Genomic DNA, 23,238 nt, shown 5'->3' with positions numbered 1-23,238 from the left:
TCCCTCAAACCATTACAAGATAGCTTTGAAGAAGAGTGTGCTTTTTAGATTTTCTAGAAAATTTCAGTAAATTGTTTTCTTTAAAAATAAATTTTCCTTCATCAAACATGCAAAGAGTGTGATACAAGAAATCTAATGTACACAGGCAAATAAACAGAAAAACTAATAACATTGAATAACATAGGGTAATAGAAGTTGTTGTGTGTTTTTAGTGTGTGGTATAAGCCAAACTACTCTGTAAGCATGTTGTGCTACCTTTACAATGATGTAAAGAGCCTCTAGGCTGGAAATAGTGGTTAATACTGGACTTTAGATCTTAAATTAAGAGCCACGTTGCTGGAAAAAAATAACATCTGTTATTTGCTTTGTTATGTCTGTGCGGTAAACTGGAATTTCTGTTTTAGATGGAAGGTGTAGCCAATGGGTTGTAATGAAAGAAGAATAGTTAAGAAGAGCAACTGAAACAAAGCAGTAATACTGACAGAAAGAAGTGTGTCATTGTAACTGCAGATTAGTGAAACACAAAAAATATATAAGGTGTTGTTTTTTATCTCTCATTTTTGTTTTGTACAACCAATTTTCTTAACCATTTGACAGTTGACTAAAGAAAAACAAGGGCAATGTGTTCCCTGTGATAGTCTGAAAGGCCTAGCAGGATTACCAAAGTCAAATCCTCCTGTCGGCACAGACACTACTAGACATTTGCTAAAGATGGCTTCATCTAGAAAATTATGTTTTATTTTATTTGTTTTTCTTTCTTCTGTTTAATTTTTGACAAAGACCAGCTGTGGTGACTGGATAGCTTAATTTAACAAGTGAGAATTGCAGTCTGACTTGCATAGCAGTTTCACCATAATACATAACATTAACAGATAGGAAAATTAATTGAAAATAAAAATGTTAGATGTGTAGCATTTTATCTGTTAAGAAGCTAGTGTAGAGTAACAGCAACAACATTTCAGACTTTATATTTTTTTTTTTTAGCAAAGAATTAAATTTCTGTCCTCCTACAGCAGTGGTCCCCAACCATTTTTGACAGCAAGGACCATTTTATTAGATGCAAATTTTTCCACGGACCGGTCGGGGGGGTTGGTTGGGGGGGTGGAGGGGGCCAGTTTTATACACAATTTACATAACATTTCTATTATTATTAAAGTTATTAAGCAGTTCGCATACGTTTGCAATCTGAGATTTTTCTTCTTTTTTTGCATATAACAAAGACATATGGTTTACATTTGCCAATCCAACAGATTGCACATCACAAACATTAACACTGCAATCTTTTTTCGTGTCTGCCGTTTCTATAGGAGTGTGACAGTGAGTTAAATTCCAATGGATGTTTTTCAAATGTTGACAAGCAATAAGCAAAAGGAATCAATGAAAACCACAGACAACAAAAACAGCAAAAAAAAAAAAAACAGTACGAGGAAAGTTCGAAGAAAGTGATTTTTTTACAATGTTTCTGTTTGGGGATCGTTGTGCAAACGTGCACAACTGAGCTGTGACCACAGATCTAACTGCTCTGTGGATGATTCGATCAAGCATTTCAAGGTCACTTCGTTGTAATGAAAGCATCTGTTGAATGTACTTCGTAGTAACGTGATTTCTATAGACTCATGTCATATGGGGAAACTGTCGGGACCATAAAAATACTTTGTTGTAATAGTCTCTCACCTCGGTCTCTCTCCTCTCTCTGCACCGCTGCAAAGCCCCGCCCCGCCAAGCGTTCTGAAAAGTCTGAGTGAGTCGCCATTGCCGGCAGTTCTCTCGCGGCCCGGCTGTCAGACGGCTGCGGACCGGTAGTGGGCCGCGGACCGGGGGTTGGGGACCCCTGTTCTACAGGACTACATTTACAGTGTATGTAGTTTTAACAGTTACAAGTAAAATTAACAGTTCATCACATTGCCAATAAAATTTGTTTTATTTTCATTATTTATTGATTTAAGTTATACTTTTTTGTTTACAATATGGTGGAACTCATGCCTCCTAATTTCACTTAGCTTGGAAACCATTCAATAAATGTAGTAAGTATACTTTGGATTAGTGCTGGGCGGTATGACCAAAATTCTATATCACGGTATTTTTCAAAATTATACCAGTTTCACCATGCATGAGTGGATGTTAACCACATTTTCCACTGCAATTACTGCAGAAGACTGGCTAAGAATAACCTGTTCCACTGTCATGAGAATTGTACATTGTACAAAAAACATTTTAATGTGCACACAAGTATTAATACAGGTTTGCATGGCCCCATAAAGTGATAGTTTTCAAGGGGGTGGCACTAATGAAGAGAAGGAATCACATTGCATGACAGTTGCAGTCAAAATATAGAACCTTTTAATTGAACATATTTTGCAAACAACTTGAGATAAAATTTTGACAACATATTTTCAACCATCCAAAGAGGCATTTAGACTTAGTAAAATAGTCAGAGGTGCTTGTAAAAAGTTGTATTGCACTGAACATGTCTTAGAAAAGGAATAAAGAGTAAATATGTTTTGTAAACCAACTACTGTACACTTTCTGTTAATGTTAACGATCTCTATCCACTGACACGTTAAAGTGACTTTTTAAAACAACTTTACCATCATTAAACTGCATAATATTTAAACTGATAAATAATAACAATAAAATAAATAATAGTGCAACTTCCAGTAATAATACTATTCCTTCAAGACTTCAAGCCCAGGTGCATTACACAGTATTCACCAAATAAAAATAAAATAAAACAAGTGCAACTTGGTGATGACATCTTTACCAACTGAACCATCATTAACACAAATTGCATTAATATGGACCTTGCTTCAAGCTAAGCTATACATAAATAATAAAACTGCAACTTGCATTTTTAATGCTGTTTGTGGTATAGCCCTATGGAATCGTATTAGGGCCACAGTGAAGGAAAAAAAACATGTCAACTTTATTCTCATTGTTTATTTTCTCATTAAAGTAGAATGTCGTAAACTAAACTTCACCCTAAAATCAATGTTTCATTTACTAGATTTTCTCAAACCCCATCATAAGTTAATGTAGCACATTAAATGCTTTGTGTTGTGCTCCCTGACCCAGTTGTTAATCGCTAAGCGCGTTTTAAACTGACTTCCTCCGCACTAAGAGGAGGCGCCGGCAGAGATCGCCACACAGACTACACTCACTTCATGATATTCCTGCTCTCTGAAAATTTAGAATGCTAAGATAAATACTTGATGTAATTTTCATGGTGAAATGCATTAAAGCATGTATTAAACATGCATGGTGGTGTGGCAGTAGTGCTGCTCCCTCGCAGTAAGGGGTCCCCAGGTGTACGTTCAGTATAGAGAACTTTATGGCAGGTGTGAAGAGGATTCAAAAAACTGGATGTATGAATGGGTATCACACAGGTTTAACTTAAATATTGTGTAAATGTTGGGTTTGTGATCTGGTAGTCGGAAACACGAACACGGAATTCAATGGATGTTCTTTTGAGCGGGCTTTCTTTATTGCATGCATGCTGTCTCTGTCTGACGTACCAAACCCCCAGTCCCTATCCTTTTTCTTTCTCCACATAACCAATCACCACACGATAAACGTCCTTGTGAAATTAAAACTAGTTATAAACTTAGACTATGGAGTGTTCAGAACTTTAAAAAAATCTTCGTTATACATGTTTAAATATGCCATCCATTCAGGATTGCGCCCATCCCAGCAAGCATTGTGTGCGAGGCAGGAACAAATCCTGAACGAGGCTCCATCACATCGAATACGAGCAATACATACACTAGCAGGGTCAATTTAGCATAAGAAAACCCCACATCCTACATGACATTGAAAGGAAACTGAAGCACGGCAAGTAAATCCACCAGAAAAATATGCAAATTCAAAGCAGGGAATACCCGGGACCCCTCCCGCATAAGCGTCGAGATTAAAGTGGAAATGTCGAGAATAAAGTCATCATGTCGTCACACAATTACACCGTACCCAGGTACATTACACAGTATTGAAAAAAATAAAACAAGTACAACTTGGCTTGCAGTATTATCCAGTAGTATAGAAACAGTATTCACACATTTGAAGATAATGGTCCACACCCGACCTTTTAAATCCAAAGTATCTCCAGACAACAGATGTGACTCCTTTTTCCAGCAAAAGTTCTTCTGTGTCATTATGTTCAACTTTATCGTCTGCTACAGCTTCAGTTTCAGAATGTTCTCTGTCCATTTTCACTGCGCAATACCTCCACTACCACATGTACTCTGTTGTATGCCTGTTTAGCGGCGTAGCAGTGAAAAGGTCCCCCTTAAACAGTTTCCTGCTGCACCACATTCCGAACGTTGTTTAGGCAATTTAAACCGGTGTTGCGGTATAAGAAAAATCCATATCATAACAGAAATAAAAAAACGGTTTTTGGTATGAACCGGTATACTGCCCAGCACTACTTTGGATTAATATACAGTAACAGTATAACTATTTTGATGAGTCCAGGGCATTCAGCCTAACAAAGGCTTTCAGTACTTTTGGCCTAATTTCGTCAAAATAACATTAAGTTGAGTTTTGAAGTACCACATTCTAAAACACCACTTGGTGACTTTCACTCTATATATCTATTGCTCTCTATGTGAAGATAAACTTTCTTATATTTGTGTGTCCTTGTGGAAGCACTTATTTTAAAGTATTAGGTGAAAACAACTGCCGTAATTTCTTTTTATCATTTACACAACTGAAATGTTCCAGTTCTTTTAATGTTATTTCATAGCTTACTTTTCACAAGCGTGGAATCAGTCTAGTGCACTCCTATGTTTTTTTTTTTTTAATGGCAGTAACCTGCACACAGTATTGTATATTAGGCCAGGTCAGTCCGTTAAATCCATTAAGTCCTTCTACCTCTACTACACACATCAGGCTATTTTGTATAACCTAACATCTTATTAGCCTAAAGTTGACCTCTACTCCTATGTCCTTCTAATAACGTGTCATTTCAAGTTTCACAACATCCATTGAGTTTTCAAATCTAACATTATTTACTTTCTCTCTGCAATACTTTAAAGTTACTTACCTTCAGTTTGATTTGCCCTCATCTACATTTTCTCCATGATTTGGCTGATTCTAAATTTCCTGTCATTCCACTTAGTTCAGTGTCATCTACAAAGTTAAACAGTTTATATTCTTATTAAGATCATTTATATATATATGTATATATATATATATATATATATATATATATATATATATATATATATATATATATATATATATATATTAAAGACAGCCTTTCTAAGGATTAACTCTTTAGAATTTCTTTCGTACTGTAGCCCTTTGTTTCCTATATTTAAGCTACTTTAGCTTCCATCTATACAAAGTGCCTTGAACTCTCTCACTTTCTTTAGTTTGATCTTAAACCTCTCATGTGGGACCTTTACCAAACCTCTCTGAAAATCAAGATACTGTAATAAAATATGAATAATACTAATAACCGCGAATTCACTGCCTTGTGTGGTGTTCCTGGTGTGTTCATTAGAGGGCAGTAGTGATGGAGTAGGAGAGGAACTGAGGGGGAGAATCATTGGATGAGGTTGGAGTGTGATGATTAAAGAGGATTGAACTAAAGGAGACTACATGCCGTTTGTACTGTCTGAATACACAACACCTTGGTTGTTACTTTTGTTTACAAACACTGTCAATAGCACTCTTTGTGTTTAGATCTGGCGTCGACACCGTGCTTTGTGTTTAGATCTGGCATCGACACCTGCTTCATTGTCGAGATTGTGGTTTTTTGTGTTTCTATCGACCGTCGTTGGCAGCACTTTGTCCAAATCGAATGTTCACCCACTTCGTGGAGTCGGCAGTCAAAGTATATAAGTCGGGCACACTTCTGTGATTTTCCATCAGTCGGCGTTTGGAGTTCAAGAAAGAAGCATTGGTTCTTCCTTACTCTTTGGATTGCCACAAAGCAACCTGCGAGATTGGAGAAAGGTTGAGAAGAGATCGTGAGAGGAAACAACAGCATCATGAAAACGAGACGGACTGTGACCGGAGAGAAGCAGAAATGCACCTCCACCACCACATAATTACTATTCGGACAGTGATTCTGAGTAGGCCGTTCCTATCGAATCAATGTCCAAGGGTTTTGTTTTGTAATTTTGTTTCCCTTATAAAAAATCATAATGCTGTGTGATGAAGGGCCCAGTTCACGACTGGCAGCCGCGTTTAAACAGGGAGCCCTTCACAGACAACTTTAACACGCGCAACGTAGTTGGGCGCACATGGCTAGTAATAATAATAATTCATTACATTTATATAGCACTTTTCTCAGTACTCAAAGCGATATTCACATCCCTGGTCATATATTCTTGTTACTCCCACATACAGCTCCAGTATATTAGTGAAAAAGGATCTCCTACTTCTAAACCATATTGGCTGTTCAGTAATACACCTGTTTTTGCCATGGGATACTCAGTTTATTCCTTAAAAATTGCTACCATTAATTTACTTGTCATTCATGCTATAAAATTATATAATTTGCTAACTTCCAACTTTTAGGATAATTTATTTTTTTAAAAATATGTCATAGTTTTATTCAATTTAATTCCGTTTATTTGTGTATAGTGTTCCTTGCTGATTGCAGAACCCAGCCACAGGGGATGCACAAATCTGTGTGTTTGTTTGTGCCGGAGATTTACATTAGGAAGGGTATCTGGTGTAAAATTTTGCCAGATCAGTATGCGGACAACAATACAGATTTCCTTCTTGGCCAAAGAAGGAGAAGAGTAGGGGGATGGCATGTCCAGAGGCAGGAGGAGAGGATGAAGGTAAAGAGAGCAGAAGTAAGTGTAGGAACTTTGAATGTTGCCAGTATGAGTAGTAAGGAGAGAGAGTTAGCTGATGTGATGGAGAGAAGGAATGTTGATATATTGTGCGTGCAAGAGACTAAATGGATGAGAAGTAAGGCCAGGTGGATCGGAGGTGGGTTCAAATTGTTTTATCATGTTGTGGATTGGAGGAGAAATGGGATAGGGGTTATCCTGAAGGAACAGTATGTCAAGAGTGTTTTGCAGGTGAAGAGAGTGTCAGACAGATTAATGATTCTGAAGCTGGAAACTGAAGGTGTGTTGGTAAATGTTGTTAGTACGTATGCCCCACAAGTTGGGTGTGTGATAGATGAGAAACAAGATTCCTGTAGTGAGTTGGATGAAGTGGTGGAGAGTGTACCCAAGGGAGAGTGAGTGGTGATGGGAGCAGATTTCAATGGACATTTTGGTGAAGGGAACAGAGGACATGAGGAGGTGATGGGGAGGTACATTGTTAAGGAGAAGAATGAGAAGGTAATATGGTAGTGGATTTTGCGAAAAGGATGGGCATGGCTGTGGGGAATTCATATTTTAAGTAGAGGGAGGAACACAGGGTCACGTACAAGAATAGAGGAAGATGCACACAGGTAGATTATATCCTATGCAGGAGGTTCAATATAAAGGAGATTGGAGACTGCATAATGGTGGCAGGGAAAAGTGTAGTTAAGCAGCATAGGATGGTGGACTGTAGGATGACGTTGGAGATCAAGAAGAGGAGGAGAGTGAGGGCAGAGCCAAGGATCAAATGGTGAAAGCTGAAAACGGAAGACTGCAAGGTTGAGTTCAGGGAGGAAGTAAGACAGACACTGAGTGATAGTGAAGAGTTACCAAACATCTGGGCAACTACAGCAAAAGTACTAAGCGTGACAGCAAGAGGAGTGCTTGGCATGACATCTGTGTAGAGGAAGGAGGAAAGGGAAACCTGGTGGTGGAATGGGGAAGTACAATATACAAAGAAAGAGGTTGGCGAAGAAGAAGTGGGATAGTCAGGGAGATGCAAAAGTAGACAGGAATACACAAAGATAAGATGTAAGGTGAAGAGAGAGATGGCTAAAGCTAAAGAAAAGGCATATGATGAGTTGTATGAGAGATTGGACACTAAGGAGGGAGAAAAGGACTTGTATTGATTGGCTAGACAGAGGGACCAAGCTGTGAAAGATGTGAAGAGGTTAGGGTGATAGAAGATAAAAATGGAAACGTACTTGCAAGCTTTGAGAGTGTGTTGAGCAGATGGAAAGGGTACTTTGAGAGGCTGATGAATGAAGAGAATGAGATAGACAGAAGGTTGGATGATGTGGAGACAGTGAATCAGTAAGTACAACAGATTAGCAAGGAGGAAGTAAGGACAGCTATAAAGAGGATGAAGAATGGAAAGGCTGTTTGTCCAGATGGAAGGATGGAGGTATTATGGGGAGATGGCAGTGGAGTTTTTAACCAGATTGTTTAATGCAATCTTGGAAAGTGAGAGTATGCCTGAGGAGTGGAGATAAAGTGTACTAGAACTAATTTTTAAGAGTGAAGGGAATATGCAGAACTGTAGTAACTACAGAGGGATAAGATGTATAAGCCATAGCATGAAGTTATAGGAAAGAAGAGTGGAAGCTAGGTTAACAAGGAAGGTGATGAATAATGAGCAGGGGAAGAATAGAGAAGGCCAAAAAGAGTTGCATTGCATCTTTGTGGACCTGGAGAAAGTATAGTGCCTAGAGCGGAGCTGTGGTATTGTATGAGGAAGTCGGGAGTGGAAGAGAAGTATGCAAGAGTTGTACAGGATTTGTTGTACGAGGGAAGTGGTAGGGGTGCGGTAGGAGTTGAAATGGGGTTACATCAGGGATTGGCTCTGAGCCCTTTCTTATTTGCAATGGTGATGGACAGGTTGACAGACGAGATTATACAGGAGTCCCTGTGGACTATGATGTTTGCTTTTGACATTGTGATCTGTAGCAAGAGTAGGGAGCAGGTTGACGAGACCCTGGAGAGGTGGAGATATGCTCTAAAGAGAAGAGGAATGAAGGTCAGTAGGAACAAGACAGAATACATGTGTGTAAATGAGAGAGAGGTCAGAGGAGTGGTGAGGATGCAGGGAGTAGAGATGGCGAAGGTGGGTGAGTTTAAATATGGGGAGTGTGGAAGAGAGGTGAATAAGAGAGTGCAAGCAGGGTGCAGTAGGTGGAGAGGAATGTCAGGAGTGATTTGTGACAGACAGGTATCAGTAAGAGTGAAAGGGAAGGTCTACAGGATGGTAGTGAGACTAGCTATGTTGTATGGTTTGGAGACGGTGGCACTGACCAAAAAACAGGAGACAGAGCCGGAGATGGCAGAGTTAAAGATGTTAAGATTTGCATTGGGTGTGTCGAAGATGGGCAGGATTAGAAATGAGTACATTGGAGGGTCAGCTCAGGTTGGACGGTTTGGAGACAAAGTCAGAGAGGTAAGATTGCATTGGTTTGAACATGTGCAGAGAGAGATGCTGGATATATTAGGAGAAGGATGCTAAATATGGAACTGCCAGGTAAAAGGACAAGAGGAAGGCCTGAGAAGAGGTTTATGGATGTGGTGAGAGAAGACATACAGGTGGTGGGTGTAACAGAGCAAGATGCAGAAGGCAGGAGGATATGGAAAAAGATGACACACTTTCGTGACCCCTGACGGGAGCATCTGAAAGAAGAAGAAGAAGAAGCACCTCTCTGAGTTCAGGCACAGAGCACAGTAACAATCACACAGTTTAAAAAATTAAAATTGTACAAATTTACTGTTACTAGTTAAATAATGAATACCCTTAAAAATAAAGATTTGTTTAAACACACAGGAAAACAAAGCAGTTCCAAACTGATCAACATAAATGGGTATTAACAATATGTTTCCATTAACATTATCATTGATCTATTGACTGTTGGCAGCAGTGTAGAGGATGTCAAAAACTGCATTCAGCAGCATCCCTGGAGAATATAAATCTTGTCTCCACTGCAGGATACAAAGAAGTGAAACAGTAGAGAAAGAATGGAAGAGTGTTCATAATGCTTCATAATCATTGTATTACTTAGTTTTTATGTACATGTAATTAACACTAGAATCCCTGAAGCCTACAAAAAAACTCATAATCCTGGTCCACCATAAATTCCCTCACACCTCCTTATCAGCGTGTTTTGTTTTGCAGATGTGTCGATCAGCAGCAGGCAGCCTGCTATCCCATCCCCCACCAACGCAGCTTTAGTTGTACACCAAGTTCTCCCAGCTCATGTCTGTTTATCTGGGTATGATGTGCTTTGCGTTGTATTGGGTAAATAATGTATCGTTTTTTGGAACACATTCATGTGTGTTCCATGTCAACAATGATCTGTACAAATGTAGGATGACAGGAAATGCGAGGCAAGAAATGCCCGTGTTGATCAAACACAGGAAGCTCTGCAGTGTACTTTTGACTTTACGCTGTACGGAGATAAATAAATCAAGGTAAATAACATTCAATCTGGCTTTTATATAAGTAACATATACTGTAAATGTTTTTTTTATATAAAGACAACCACAAAACATAATAACAAAACCTTGGTAAGCCCTGCTATTTCATTGAAGGACATGCGTGTGGCAGATTCACTGGCAGGGTGACGCCTAACCTCTTGCTGCATCCAAACGGTGCCATCTTTTGGCTTTATGCCTGGTGCAGCTGTGTTGTTCTTATGTGTGAGTGGACATTTCTTGCGGGGAGGGCTTCTGTTCTCTTTCTCCAATGTAGAAACCTCATCCTCATCTGAGTTCACCTCTGTTGTTGCACATCTTTATTTGAAAACTAACCGTGTCAGATCAGAGGGAGCGTGATCATGACTGAGAGAATAAAAGTGAATAATGAAACAAAATGCAAACTTTTACAAGTACCATAAATGTACACCGGCTATTACAGACTCAAATAAATCATATGTATGTTTTTATTTTTTAATAGTAGTAATAATAGCTGCTCACTACTCAAAACAGTTCAATGCATGAAAGACCTGGAATCGAACCCGCCACCTCACGACTTGGAGACAGCAGTTCTTACCTCTACACCAGCCAAGTAGATGTATATGTGGGTGTATGTGTCATACCCTATCCCAATTTCTTTTACTTTGGTTAAATTCTTGAAAAAAAGCACACCTGTTTTGTTATATCTGTGTCTTTTATGAAAGTGTTTATTTGATATTTGGACTTCAGTTTTCACACATTATGCACTTCACCTCAGCATTTTGTCATTAGTATTATAACATGCAAAAATTTTCTGTTTTAGCTATGTGTTCAATATTTCTTGCCTCTCTTTTCCTGTCATCCTACACTCACCCAGATCATTGTAGACATGGAACACTCATGAAATGCAGTAATAATAACAATATATTATTTACTCTATACAATTCAAGACACTTCATACCCAGATAAACAGACTTGAGCTGGGGAAACTTGGTCTACGACTAAAGCTGTGTCGGTGGGGGATGGGAGAGCAAGCTTCCTGCTGCTAATGCTGCTTGACACATTTGCAAAGCAAAAGACACTAATGGAGAGGTGCGAAGCAATTTAAGGTGGCCCGAGAATGAGTTTTTTTTTTTGTAGGCTTCAGGGATTATAATGTTACCAAATAAAGGTTCAGTATGCTCAGCTAATCAGCAACTCTAACCAGGGTATTGTAGAATAAAGACCAAAGGAGCTCACCTTACTGTATATAAACAGGCAGGTGGTTCCATAGCTTTTGACCCCAGTTCCTAAAAGCGCAGTCTCCCAATGTTATATTGTTAAGTCTTGGTATCTTTAGTAGGCTAGAATCTTAAGACCATAACGCAACCTTCCATTTTGTATAAAGTGGTAAAGTCAGATAATTGAGCTGGGCCTAGCCATTTAGAACTTTATGTGCAAATAGGAGAGGATCTTGATATCAGCCCTAAGCTTAACTGGAAATTTTATGTAATGACTTAAAGACAGGACTTGTGTGTTTACACTTTGTAGTCCCTGTAATGATTGTTGCAACTATATTTTGTATTGAAAGCTTAAAGCTACATACAGAACAGTTTGAATAGCCAATGAGTAACATATTGTAGTATTCAATACTACTTGAAATAAATGCGTTAAAACACTGTTTTTAGCATGGAAGACAACAAGGCTAAAATAAAAGTCTTTCTCCATTCTATCCTTGTTCTTCAATATTTCTTGAATTCAGATCTTATTCTATTATGAAAACTGTATACATCCAACCAACAAGTCTTACTAGGTACATGAAAGAACATTACATGAGCCATTTCTAGAACCATGCTCCTGTAACATTCTGCTTGTTTACTTGACCATTTCAGTAGTCTCTTTATGACATTAGAAAAACAAATGCTTATATATTTCACTGTGCATTGCAAACCAGAAAACTTAACTACTACTAACTCTAATTTATTCTCTCACACAAAACATCATTCAGTCTAAAGGAAGGTATAGCATGGTATTGTCTGAATATAAAAGAAAATAAATGTTTCTAATGGTAATTCCCAATGGAAACATGAAAAGTGAAAATAGTAATATGGTGTGCTGTGTAACACCATACGTATCTTCTGTGTAACAACTAAGTACTGTCAGCACATTTCTGTACATACTGAAATTTATTTGATAAATATGAATTGTGTGAAATATATACATACACACTGAACTCCTAAAGTACAGTACTCTAGGATGGATATTACATGATGCTAGAGATGTTTGATTTCAGACTTTCTATTCTAAACAGCACTTTACTATGCAATTTCCAAATTACTGAGTATCTCTTTAAATAATAGTCACAGAAACTGATTGAAGGTAATTGGCTTCTTCACATGTGAAAGTAATCTGAAAGAACCTCTTTGAGTCATCTTTCACATTTTATGTTATACTTCTCTTGAACTGCCTTTCAGCATTCTTAATGTCCTTTTTAACCATTGCACTCATGAATGGATTTCAGCTTATAGTATCCTTGTACTAATATTAGCTCCTAGCATTTGTGTGTATGTATGAAAACAACATCATTTATGCACTTTTGAAATATTCACTTTCATACCAAATGAAATAACATTAGTACATTGACATTTTTATAACATTTCTAATATTTGATCTTCTCATGTAATACAACAACAACAACAACATTTATTTATATAGCACATTTTCATACCAAAAAGTAGCTCAAAGTGCTTTACATAATGAAGAAAAGAAAAATAAAAGACAAAATAAGAAATATAAAATAAGACAACATTAGTTAACATAGAAAAAGAGTAAGGTCCGATGGCCAGGGGGGACAGAAAAAACAAAAAAAAACTCCAGACAGCTGGAGAAAAAAATAAAATCTGCAGGGGTTCCAGGCCACGAGACCGCTCAGTCCCCTCTGGGCATTCTACCTAACATAAATGAAATAGTCCTCTTTGTATTTAGGGTTCTCACGGAAGGACTTGATGATGATTGTCATGCAGACTTCTGGCTTTTAATCCATCACTGTTGGAACATCACAGTGCTTTGAGTAGATGGTGGTGGCGAGCGCCACCAAAAGGACACCAGAAAAGGAAACAGAAGAGAGAGTAGGGGTTAGTACAGATTTTAGAGCCACCATGAATAGTTACTATAATGAATTGGATATACAGAGTATCAGGATTAAATTACAGTGAAGTTATGAGAAGGCCATGTTAAAATAATGTGTTTTCAGAAGTTTTTTGAAGTGCTCCACTGTATTAGCCTGGCGAATTCCTATTGGCAGGCTATTCCAGATTTTAGGTGCATAACAGCAGAAGGCCGCCTCACCACTTCTTTTAAGTTTTGCTCTTGGAATTCTAAGGAGACACTCATTGGAGGATCTGAGGTTGTGATTTGGAATATAAGATGTCAGACATTCCGATATATAAGATGGGGCGAGATTATTTAAGGCTTTATAAACCATAAGCAGAATTTTAAAGTCAATCCTGAATGACACAGGTAACCAGTGTAGTGACATCAAAACTGGAGAAATGTGCTCAGATTTTCTTAACCTGGTTAGGATTCTAGCAGCTGCATTCTGCACTAGTTGCAAATGATTTATGTCTTTTTTGGGTATTCCTGAGAGGATTGCGTTACAGTAATCTACTCGACTGAAAACAAACGCGTGAACTAATTTCTCAGCATCTTTCAATGATATAAAAGGTCTAACTTTGCTATGTTTCTTAAGTGAAAAAATGCTGTCCTAGTGATCTGATTAATATGCGATTCAAAATTCAGATTACAGTCAACAGTTACCCCTAAGCTTTTTACCTCCGTCTTGACTTTTAATCCTAATGTATCCAGTTTATTTCTAATAGCCTCCTTGTATCCATTATTGCCAATCACTAAGATTTCAGTTTTCTCTTTATTTAGCTTGAGAAAGTTACTATTCATCCATTCAGAAATACAAGTCAGACATTGTGTTAGTGAATCAAGAGAATCAGAGTCATCAGGTGCTATTGATAAATACTGCTGTGTGTCATCAGCATAGCTGTGGTAGCTCACGTTGTGCCCTGAGATAATCTGACGGAAGCATGTAGATTGAGAAGAGCAGCGGACCCAGGATAGAGCCTTGTGGAACACCATATAGGATATCATGTGTCTTTGAATTGTAATTACCACAACTAACAAAGAATTTTCTCCCTGCCAGGTAGGATTCAAACCAATTTAAGACACTGCCAGAGAGGCCCACCCATTGACTAAGGCGAATTCTAAGAATATTATGATCAATGGTGTCAAATGCGGCACTCAGATCTAAGAGGATGAGAACAGATAAATGGCCTCTGTCTGCATTTACCCGCAAGTCATTTACTACTTTAACGAGTGCAGTTTCTGTGCTGTGATTTGTTCTAAAACCTGACTGAAATTTATCAAGAGTAGTATGTTTATTGAGGTGGTCATTTAACTGCATAATGACTGCCTTCTCTAGAAATTTACTCAGGAAAGGCAGGTTAGAGATGGGTCTAAAATTTTCAAGAGCAGAGGGGTCAACATTATTTTTCTTAAGTAGGAGCTTAACTACAGCAGCCTTAAGACAGTCTGGGAAGACCCCTGTATCTAATGATGAATTTACTATGTCAAGAATATTATCAATTAGCACGCCGATACCTCTTTGAAAAAATTTGTTGGTATTGGGTCAAGGACACAGGTGGAGGGTTTCAGTTGAGAAATTATTTTATGTAAATCGGGTTAAATCTAGTGAAAGAGTATAATTTGTTCATAACGGAGTACTGGGGTTTAGGAGGATCCTTAGTGTTGGGGAGATATACTATGTTATTTCTAATATCATTCATTTTGTGATTGAAAAATACAGCAATAGCCTCACAGGTTCTGCTGGAAGTACTTAGGAGGCATTCCTTTGAGTTACCTGGGTTTAGCAGACGATCAATCGTCGAGAATAAGACTCTTAGAGAAATAGCAGCACCTCTCAAGACGGACTGTGTTATTGTATTCTGTTATTTTAACTTTTAATATTTCATAGTGGATAGTTAGTTTAGTTTTCCTCCATTTACGCTCAGCTCTCCGGCATGTTCTCTTTAAATCAGACACTCTTTGGGTCTTCCATGGTATAACAATGCTAGAAGATTTTTTAACTGTCTTTTCAGGTGCAGCTATGTCAACAGCAGCTCTCACTTTAGTATTAAATCTTTCCACCTTATTATTTACAATATCCTCGCTATTATAGTTGGCGCTATAAACGGACTGATTGCTTAGAATGTTTGTAAGTTTTAAAGCTGCTGAGGAGTCAAAGAAGCGTTTTTTAACAATATGCTTCTCATGAGTATATATATTAAAAAGTAGAAGAAAATGGTCTGATAGACCCGTATCAATGACCTGCTTTATATCAACTTTTAGTCCTTTAGTAATTACTAAGTCTAACGTATGACCTGCTTTATGTGTAGGCTGATTAACGAGCTGTCTCAAATCAAAAGGAGGTTCATGAATTCTTTTACTTTTTGGTCACACTGATTATCTATATGAAAATTAAAGTCGCCGACTATTAGGAGTGTGTCATAGTTCGTAATTGAAATTGACAGTAAGTCAGAGAATTCCTCAAAGACAGACAGGTTAAATTTAGGAGGTCTATACATGGATAATACTAGAACGTGAGAATCTCCATGAATAACGATGGCAAGATACTCAAAGGACTTGAATTTACCAAAACTGACATCTTTACATTTTAACTGGCTTGAGTAAATGTTTGCTAGTCCGCCACCTCTCTTTCCTTGGCAATCCGCACGAGTAAAATTATAATCCGGAAGCACAGATTCAATTAAAACAGCTGCACCATCTCAGCTAAACCAGCTAAAACTTTATTTGTCCCCTGGAGGAAATTTGGCTTTTTACAGAAGCCCCTTAAATAAATAAATAAATAAATAAATAAAGACCTGTATAAGTCTGCAAAGCTCTTCTTGGAACCCCTGTTTTGTATTCCTATTTTGGTTTTGAAATTTTGCTTACAATTTAAGATTTTGCTTCTGATTTTTGGATTTGGTATTTTCTTTTTAGGTTGAATTTATCTTCTTTTTTGCTGTTTAATAAATTTTTCATTTCAGTAAACTTTTTAACCCTCCCACCTCTCTTAAATTTTTAAAGTTTGGCTTTATTTTATTTACTTTATGTGGTGGTTAAGGTTTTGGACCTGAGGTTGTGTGTTCAAATGCCACTACTGACACTGTGTGACTATGAGCAAGTCACTAGACCTGCCAGTGCTCCAATTGGAAAACCAAAAGAATTGTAATCAATTGTATCATAAATGTTGTAAATCTCCTTTTATAAAGGCATCAGCTAAATAAATAAATGTAAATGTAAATTTTGGCCTTTTCAAGTTTGGGCCAAGGCCAATATGTAGCATTGTAGTCTGGAGGCTTAGTTTTTGCATTGAAGGCTTTTTACTGAGTTTTGTCAGTCTAACAATTAAGCCTTGACTGAGTTAGATTGTATCCTTTGATTGCTTTTACATATATGATAGATATTCTGCATATTGATTTAATCTAATTTTTTGGGCTTCCCATGACAACAGTGTTTATGAATGTTTACAGTGATTGCAGTGTTTTTACTACATAATCACCATCTTCTCTAGGCATTATTGAGCTATAACTCATATAAATCACATGCCTTCCTGTGCATGTTAGTCTTTTTTAAAATTTTTGTCAGTGTTCTTTTTTTGTTGACAAAAGTTTTGTCTTTGTTTAATATTAACAATTCATCTGTTAAAGAGTATTGTCAGTGTGCATAAGTTGGACCAATACCCTTAACTATGGAGAAAGCCATGGAGTTTCTTGGTTAAGTGAAGAATATGCAGAATAAGGGATTTGCAAAAGAAATATTCATGTGAAATGCTTAGGATCAGGTACAAATCACCAGAATTAGTCAGAATATAGTTATTGCGTGCATGGCAGCTAAAAGAGGCCACAGTAATTTTGAAAGGGATGAATGCTGGGATCCTTTTTGTTGAAGATCTTGCAGCTGAGACAAATCAACGGCAACTAAGGTCAACAAAAATCTCCAAAAGAAAATTTGTTATTGAAAGCCTACCAAACTGGGCAGAAGAACATGTTCCTCTAAGTACAAAGAGAAATAGGTGACAACTGTAAATTTAATTTCAACATGGTATGCGAGAAGCCGGTTTTTCCTAAAATGGTCCAATACCAACTCTGCAGCATGGGATTTAATAGTCAGGTTGCTGTTTAAAATTTGTTCATCATACTCATTTTGGATGTTTGGATACATTGTCTACTTCTGCAAGCTTAAAAGCATTTTTTGGACTAATATGTTAAAGGCACACTGTCTGCCTGTCATGGCCAAGATGTTTCAGAGATTAGCATTGTCGCTACATATCCGTGACATCTGCAGTCCAGCTGCATTGCCTCTTTCATCCATTCATAAAACATTATGATGTGGATATGCATTTAACACCATCCCAGTTACCTTCAGTATTTTCAGTAACCTTTGATGTCCAGCCTTCATCTTTACTGAAAACTTTGGATACTGTGCATCTACAAAAGAGGTTCAGAAAAGGCTAGTAAGAAAGGGGAAAAAAACGGATTGCTTACCTATAAAGATATTTCTTTCAGCCTGATGACCCTTGCATCACGTAATTCCGTCCTCCTTCCCCTTGACTTCTTTTTGCCAGGGGATTTTCAAGCACCAGCCTTATGGAGTAAGACTAGTTTAGCTGACCCCAGGATCATTCCACTATACAGCTACTGAGGACAAGGGGATTGTGTTCTTTCTCCTACCAACGGGGTCAGAGAAAAAAAGGAGTACATCTTGATGTGATCTTCCTCAGGCTGGAAATAATACCTTTACAGGTCAGTAACCTGTCCATACTTTGTAAAGATTAAAACTAAATATACAGTTGCTCTTTTGCACTTTTCTGGCCTAAATGTATCTAAAACACTACCAATGAATAACCCACCATCATCTATTTATCCATCTGTCTTGTAAAAATGGGGTCTTGCTTAAATAGAACAGCATGTGTTACAGCAGTCATTAATATTTTACAGCATTGTTTAAAGTACTTGGTATGTGAAGAACTGGCATATTATTAAAATGTACCAATAAAAGGTATTAATATACAAAAATGACTAAGATCAGTGAGATTGTTAGCAGTGTTAACAAGTTTTGTGTTTTCTGTTATAATTAGGTAAAAGTATTACATTTTTAGGGATACTTAAATTGCCTATATTTTTGTTTTATAAAAGCTAGATTTATTACACAAACTAAACACCAAAAAAGGTACATTTAGTTATGAGTTTTACACTCTCCCTTTCTTTTAATTTCTCTCTCAATATTCAGAAACAAAATTAATGGTATGGCAATATGGTTTTTGTTACCAATTTGTTGTTAAGGGATTAAACAGTAAGATTTTTGTCTGTATTTGTAAGCATACAAAATAAGTTTTAATGCCAATTTTGAAAATGTCTTTTTGATTCTCTGTACTTGTTGACAAGTGTTGTCATACCTGACAGCATCCCCTTGAAAATCTCCATGTCCTCTGTTTCATTGCAGTTAGTGGTCTTACAAATAAGAACATGTTTTGCAAGAAAAGCAGTGAGGTGTTCCAACCTGCTGTACTGATATCTTTCTCTGCAAATATTTCATCACATCATTTTTATTTACTTCATTTACTGAATCACTTTAGTCTTGGGAGGATCAGATTCTTGCTGGACAGTCCTTTTCATGTACAATGCAAAAAATATCACTCTCTTTACTTAAATTGAAGACTTGATTGCTTTTCCATCTTTTAGATGACAGGCTCTATTGGGCTATCTTGGTGCATACCTTTCTCATGTTAATGCAAGCATTTGAAAGTATTTTTTTCCATGTATAACAACTATTCATCTGGATGAGAACGGTTGCTTAGTTTTCACTAAGGTACACTGAGGTATCTGTTTTTGCAATGATTTTCAACATCCTTGAATATTTTTATTTTAATGTGTATGATAAGTTATCTGTTTATCTCCCCCACCCAAAAGAACAACAGTGATAGGTACTTTATATTTATTTCGCTCAACTTTACCACTTAAATATAATATTAAATATAATTTAGGCGGAGTGGTGGCTCTGAGGCTAGGGATCTGCACTGGCAATCAGAAGGTTGCCAGTTTGAATCCTGTAAATGCCAAATGGGACTCTGCTCTGTTGGGCCCTTGAGCAAGGTCCTTAACCTGCAATTGCTGAGCGTTTTGAGTAGTGAGAAAAGCGCTATGTAAATGCAAAGAATTATTATTATTAAATATAATACTATACTATACACAAATTTCCTTATAGATGTAAAATAATAGTGACGAATATAATGTGCAGCATGTTGCATGCCAGACGGAGAATGCAAAAAATATTGCTTTGGGCAAACCTAAGTGCTAATGCTACCATCTGCTATTCAAAAGTTCTGTTAGCATGAATATTTTCATGCTTGTTGTGTGTTTTCATGCACATAATTCTTATTTTTGTCTTTTCATTAATTTTAATACAAATTGTACTGTACATATCATTGTTTTACATAGAAGGAAATAACTAAAAGCTAAAATTAGGTAATTGTAACCTCAAGTGACAATCAACAAATACCAGATTTTACATTGTTATTTTCAATTGTGAAAAAGTGCACTGTTATGATTCAGTTTGCTAGTTAAACCACAGTTAACCGAAATACTTCGTAGTAATAGTTTCTTATATGAATGTTATCAGTCTCTTACATCTCTTATTCCTCATTTTATCAGTTCTGTGGCTCATTGATGTTTGAGGGCTTTCGCTTAAGCTCTGTTCTCTTTAGAGATGGCTACAGCATCACAGTGAACTTGAAGTGTTTACTTTGACTTGGCAATTTCAGAATATTTTCACACATTCAGTTTTAGATTTGCTGCAGTCCTTAGAATTGTTGTCATGTTGTACGATGCAATTTTGAACTACAGCTTTTGGACAGATGTCCTGCAATTTTTCTCTTGAATACTGTAGTGTTGAAGTCCCATGGCAGAAAACAAACCACAGATCATCACGCTTCCACTTCATTGAGTAACAGTTAAACAGTAAAGGTTTGATGTGGTTTTATTAGTCAAGAGATTATTGTTCCTTAAGTCTTGTAGTTTAGTCAGGTTGCAAACAATGCTATTATGTAATTTTTGCTATTATGGACTTTCTCCAAACTACCTTGCCATGACAGCTATACTTGTTCAATTTTTTTTTGTCATGGTAGAATCATGAAGGTAGACACTTGTCTTGATTGTTCTCAATTTGTAAATATTCTTAACGTTAAATGTTTGACTTAGGATGGTTCAGAAAAAGCCTGATGCACCTTCCTAAAATGATGATCCGCAACAACTTATTTTCTGAGAGCACTGTAGCTGCCTTTGATCCTTGGCAAAATGTTACCAAAATGTTGAAGGCTTAAAACTGAACTCCTAAAAGTTCTTCTTAACAAGCCAACCAAGTTCACGTAGCTGTAATTACCATCTTAGTTGATATGGATGCAGATAGTTTACTGATATTATGTGATGTTATATGAACCTTTTTTTTCCTCCTGCAAAGATGCACTACTGGAAGTAGATGCAGATTTTCAAAGTTTTTCATCCAAGTTTGTTGAAAATCCATTTGAGAAATTTTACATTCTCTTTCTGGTAATAAATCCATTGTAGATTTCACCTCCCATTAAGCTGCTATATTTATGTAATTTTGCTACATTTGCTTAACACTTTAGGCTCAGATTTGTGTTAAAAAGTAGTTATGGTTTTCCTATATCAGTTAACTAAGCCAGCTTTAGGAGTTGTAGCAACCAAAAAGGTGATACATGTACATCATTGTCAACAGTCATCACATTAAGTTATTATACCTTTATTTTTCGGCTTTAACTTTTGTTTGATTTACACTAATAAATTTTACTTGTTTTCACAGATACCCCATATTTGAAAATCCATATCCCTTGAGTATTCATGAGTCTCCAGTTACTTGCTGTGAATACTTTTCAGACTGCCCCGTGGACATCATACCTGCACTTTATTCAGTTGGAGCAAGACAAAAGCGACAGGGATACAGTAAAAAGGTACCACTTTATTTTCTAATTCATCATCTCTGTCAAATCGACCATTTTGGTAAATAAAAGTGATTTACAATTATAAAACTTAATCATAATGTAACATTAAAATTCTTGTATTACATTTCTATGATAATAATGTAATGAAACTATACCTCTCATATAATCTCAACAAGATACACATTCTGCAATCCTTTAACACTAGAATTACCAGAGCCTACGAAAAAACTTGTAGATCCAGCCCACCTTAAATCCCGTCTCACCTCTCCATCAGCATCTTTTGTCCTGTAAATGTGCCGATAAAGACAAGCGGCCTACTATTCCATCCCTCCACCACCGAAGAATGTGCACACGGTTCTCCCAGCTCATGCCTTGATTATCTGCGAGTGAAGTGCTGGAGTTTTAGAGTGGAAATAATAGATCGTTATTTGGAACACATGTATTTCATGTGTGTTCCGTTTCTACAATAATCTGTGTAAACACATTGTTAAAACAGAAACGTTTTTCATATTTTAGTAGTAAATGACAGAATGTTGGCATAATCTATATAATGTGTGAGGCCTGAGATCCAAAGATCAAATAAACACTTTCACAAAAGGTTCAAGGATAAGACAGCTTCCATGGCGTAGCGGCAAGATTTGCTGACTTGTAATCAAGAGTCCCCGTTTCAATCCCGACTGCCTCTTATATTTGCCGTTTTCAGTAGTGATCTGCCCTTATTGTTAATATTATACAGTGTACACATACATTTAACAGACGGTGTACATTTATAGTACTTGTAAAAGTTACCCTTTTTTTTCACTTTTATTCTCTCAGTCACGATCACGATACATACTACAACCCTAGGGAACTGACGCTGTTAGTTTTTATTTGAAACTGGGAATAACTGTATATGTGAGTGGTGTTTTGAGGCAATGGAACTGGACATTCTCTGATCTGGAGGGATAAAAGCTGACACATAAAACGCTAGTGAATCCACCTTCTTCGTATCTCATCGTCACTTGATTTTTTTTATTCAGTTTTATTGAGTGTTCCTGCTCACGCTAAATTAGTGTGCACCTTATGGTCTATGATGTCAAAAAAAAAATCAGAGACATAGGTATATATAATATTTGGAATTATTCATTTTATGATCTGTATAGTACGTTTCGGAAAACATTGTGGCACAGATGCAACATTATTCATATTCATTCGCATAACATCTTGCGGTTGTAATCAGTGACCGCGTGTTTTTTTTTTCCCTGATTTTGCCAGTCTCCACGTTGCTGGTGTTGTTTCTTTTGTATTCCAGAACATGCAGAGGAAAGAACAGTACAGAGAGGTCAGTTCAGCGCTATATGCAATCATCAAATTCAAATGTTAACTGTTCACACACACGCAAGGACCGTCCTTCCTACATTTATGACATGTACCTGTTGCAATGTACACACTTCTCTCTATGCTGTGGTTTCTATTACAGTAATCCCTCGCTATATCGCGCTTCGACTTTCGCGGCTTCACTCTATCACAGATTTTATATGTAAGCATATTTAAATATATATCACGGATTTTTTGCTGGTTTGCGGATTTCTGCGGAAAATGGGTCTTTTAATTTCTGGTACATGCTTCCTCAGTTGGTTTGCCCAGTTGATTTCATACAAGGGACGCTATTGGCAGATGTCTGAGAAGCTACCCAACCACAGTGCGTATTACGTATTAATTAAAACTCCTCAAATATATTGTGAGCACGGAGGCTGTTCGCACCCCTAGAGGATATGGCCGCAACTCAAAAAACACTGAAAGACTATCTTCACATTACTCCCTTCCTTGCTGGGCTTACTTGTGGCTGCTTTGTCAAATGATATGCTTCCCACACGGTGCTTCGCATACTTAAAAGATCAAACAGCACGTATTGATTTTTGATTGTTT

At 37.1% G+C, this 23,238-nt stretch overlaps 1 protein-coding gene across 1 annotated transcript in view; it reads left to right on the top strand.

The window, feature by feature from the left end:
- LOC114648702 (syntaxin-binding protein 5-like) overlaps positions 1 to 23,238 on the top strand; it is a 580,738-nt gene that overhangs the window by 466,482 nt on the left and 91,018 nt on the right. Inside the window, 1 exon segment of the mRNA XM_051924863.1 lies at positions 21,192 to 21,339. Coding sequence (XP_051780823.1) covers positions 21,192 to 21,339 — 148 coding nt within the window.

Source organism: Erpetoichthys calabaricus, chromosome 3, assembly GCF_900747795.2.
Source record: "Erpetoichthys calabaricus chromosome 3, fErpCal1.3, whole genome shotgun sequence".
Taxonomy (NCBI): Eukaryota; Metazoa; Chordata; class Cladistia; order Polypteriformes; family Polypteridae; genus Erpetoichthys; species Erpetoichthys calabaricus.
This window is presented reverse-complemented; position numbering and strand designations above follow the sequence as displayed.